The sequence below is a fragment of the Leptonychotes weddellii genome, unplaced genomic scaffold (assembly GCF_054177405.1).
Source record: "Leptonychotes weddellii isolate Sample4059 unplaced genomic scaffold, ASM5417740v2 HiC_scaffold_2060, whole genome shotgun sequence".
Taxonomy (NCBI): Eukaryota; Metazoa; Chordata; class Mammalia; order Carnivora; family Phocidae; genus Leptonychotes; species Leptonychotes weddellii.
The window spans coordinates 7454-9285 of NW_027792843.1; the positions used below are offsets into that span (position 1 = coordinate 7454).

A 1832-nucleotide genomic window follows, 5' to 3' on the forward strand; every position below is an offset into this window, starting at 1 on the left:
TACTAATGACTCTCAAAGTTAAACCCCAGAATGTTTTATGGGGGTTAGGAGCTTTAAAAGTTGAAAAAGACAGGGGCGCCTGGATGGTTCAGTCGGTTAAGCATGTGACTCTTGATTTCGGCTGAGGTCATGATCTCAATGTCCTGAGACTGAGCCCCACCTCCAGCGCTGAGCTCAGCGGGGAGTCGGCTTGAGATTCTCTCTCCCTGGGCCCCTCCCCCAGCTCGCTCGCTCTCTCTCAAATAGATAATAAATCTTAAAAAAAAGAAAAAAGAGTGGAGGAAGACAGACTGTTAAAAAACGTGTATGTGGAAACAAATTTCAAACATCAACAGAAAATTATGAGTCCGTTTGCCATCAATGACAGCATTCGCCTGATAAATCAATGAGGTCAGGGAACTCTTTCCAAGTCTAGACGAAGAAGCGGGAGGGATGAGCAAAGGAGAAGGTAGCACCCAGGCCTGGGGCGCTATGAGGGAGCCCCGTGGGGAGAAAAGGGGACTCTGGAACGGAGAACAGATTCATTTTCCCAGCCCCTCTCCCACCTTTACCACCCACTTAAGGGGCATGGGCTTACTCCTGAGGACCTGAGATGACCCTCTACCCGTTGCTCCCACGATTCCTTCAGCTCTGCCCTAGGCCCTTTCACATCCGCTGCCCTAACCCCGGTCCTGAACTTCGGTCCCAGATGCGCAGAAGGAAGCGTCCCGGACGCTCACCCAGTCCTCGTCGCGCCCAGCGTCTTGCCTGCAGAGGCCGAAGCGGCCGCATCTCCGAGCAACCGCGTGTGAAGCAGCGGGGCCGCCATTGGGCCGGACAGGCGCGACGACTGCGCCTCGCACCGGAAGTCATGCTCCTTCTGGCATCTCCCCTCCACCCCCGCCCCACCCCGTGGGCCGGAAGACGCGCGCGCGAGCGACGGCCTTCAGCCAATCAGGATTCCCGAGTGAGAGCGCGGCGATTCCTGGCGGGCTAGAGCGCCGCCAAAGCTTTCTCCTCCCCGCCCTGCATCAGGGCCCCTCCTCGCAGTTGGAAGACTTTCTCCGCCCCGGCGGGTGCGGCGCTTAGAGTGGCTACAGCCCCGGGAGAGGAGAGATCTTTGGCGGCTGCGAGCAGTTCCCGAGGTCATGAAGGAAGCGCGGGAACCCCCGGGGGGTGCTAAGCAGTGGCCGGGTTCCACGGAGTCAAAGCATCCCTTAGTTAAACTAAAGAAACTGAGGCTCTAATTAAACCAAACCCGCCCAGAGATGGGGGCGGGCGGGGTTTTCGAACTAGGCTGCTCCAACCCAGCATCTGCAGAGGGCTCTCTACCCTCTGCGCTGTCCTCAGACATCCAAGCTGATCTTTTCTTTGCGGAAACTGAGGTTTGACGGAGCGATTTACCCAGAAACCCCCGAGCTGTGGTCATCTGGGATGATTAAAGGGTGAGAGGAGTTTGTAAGAGGCGTTAGCCCTTGAAAAATTTTTAGGGGAAGTCCAGGAATCGGCCAGACCAACAAAGCCTCGAAGGGTTTTCCAGCATAGGGAACAGCAGGTGCCAAGGCATGGTGGGTGGGAAGGAAGCAGAGGGAAAGAGGGATTGCCCCTCCCCTCCGTTTCTAGGAATGGAAAATGTTGCAACCTTTGGAAACTGTATAGAACCATCAAAAGGACATTAAACCAACTAGAGCAATTTGTTAAGTATAAAGCACTGTTCTATTTTCCAACAGTGTAAAATCAGTAACTATCTTTCTGCCAACTCCATGCAGTCCCACCATTTCTTACACCGTTGGTTTAGAGTCCCTTAGGAGTGTTGGGCAGGTATCATCAATGTCCTGAGAGCAGAGGAAATT

At 54.5% G+C, this 1832-nt stretch overlaps 1 protein-coding gene across 1 annotated transcript in view; it reads right to left on the bottom strand.

Annotated features, from left to right (window-relative positions):
• LOC145718720 (putative RRN3-like protein RRN3P2) overlaps window positions 1-876 on the bottom strand; it is a 5372-nt gene extending 4496 nt beyond the window's left edge. The window contains exon 1 of the mRNA XM_081810232.1: window positions 720-876. Coding sequence (XP_081666358.1) covers window positions 720-808 — 89 coding nt within the window. The 5' untranslated portion in view covers window positions 809-876. The remainder of the gene's footprint in view (window positions 1-719) is intronic.
• Window positions 877-1832: the final 956 nt, after the last annotated feature.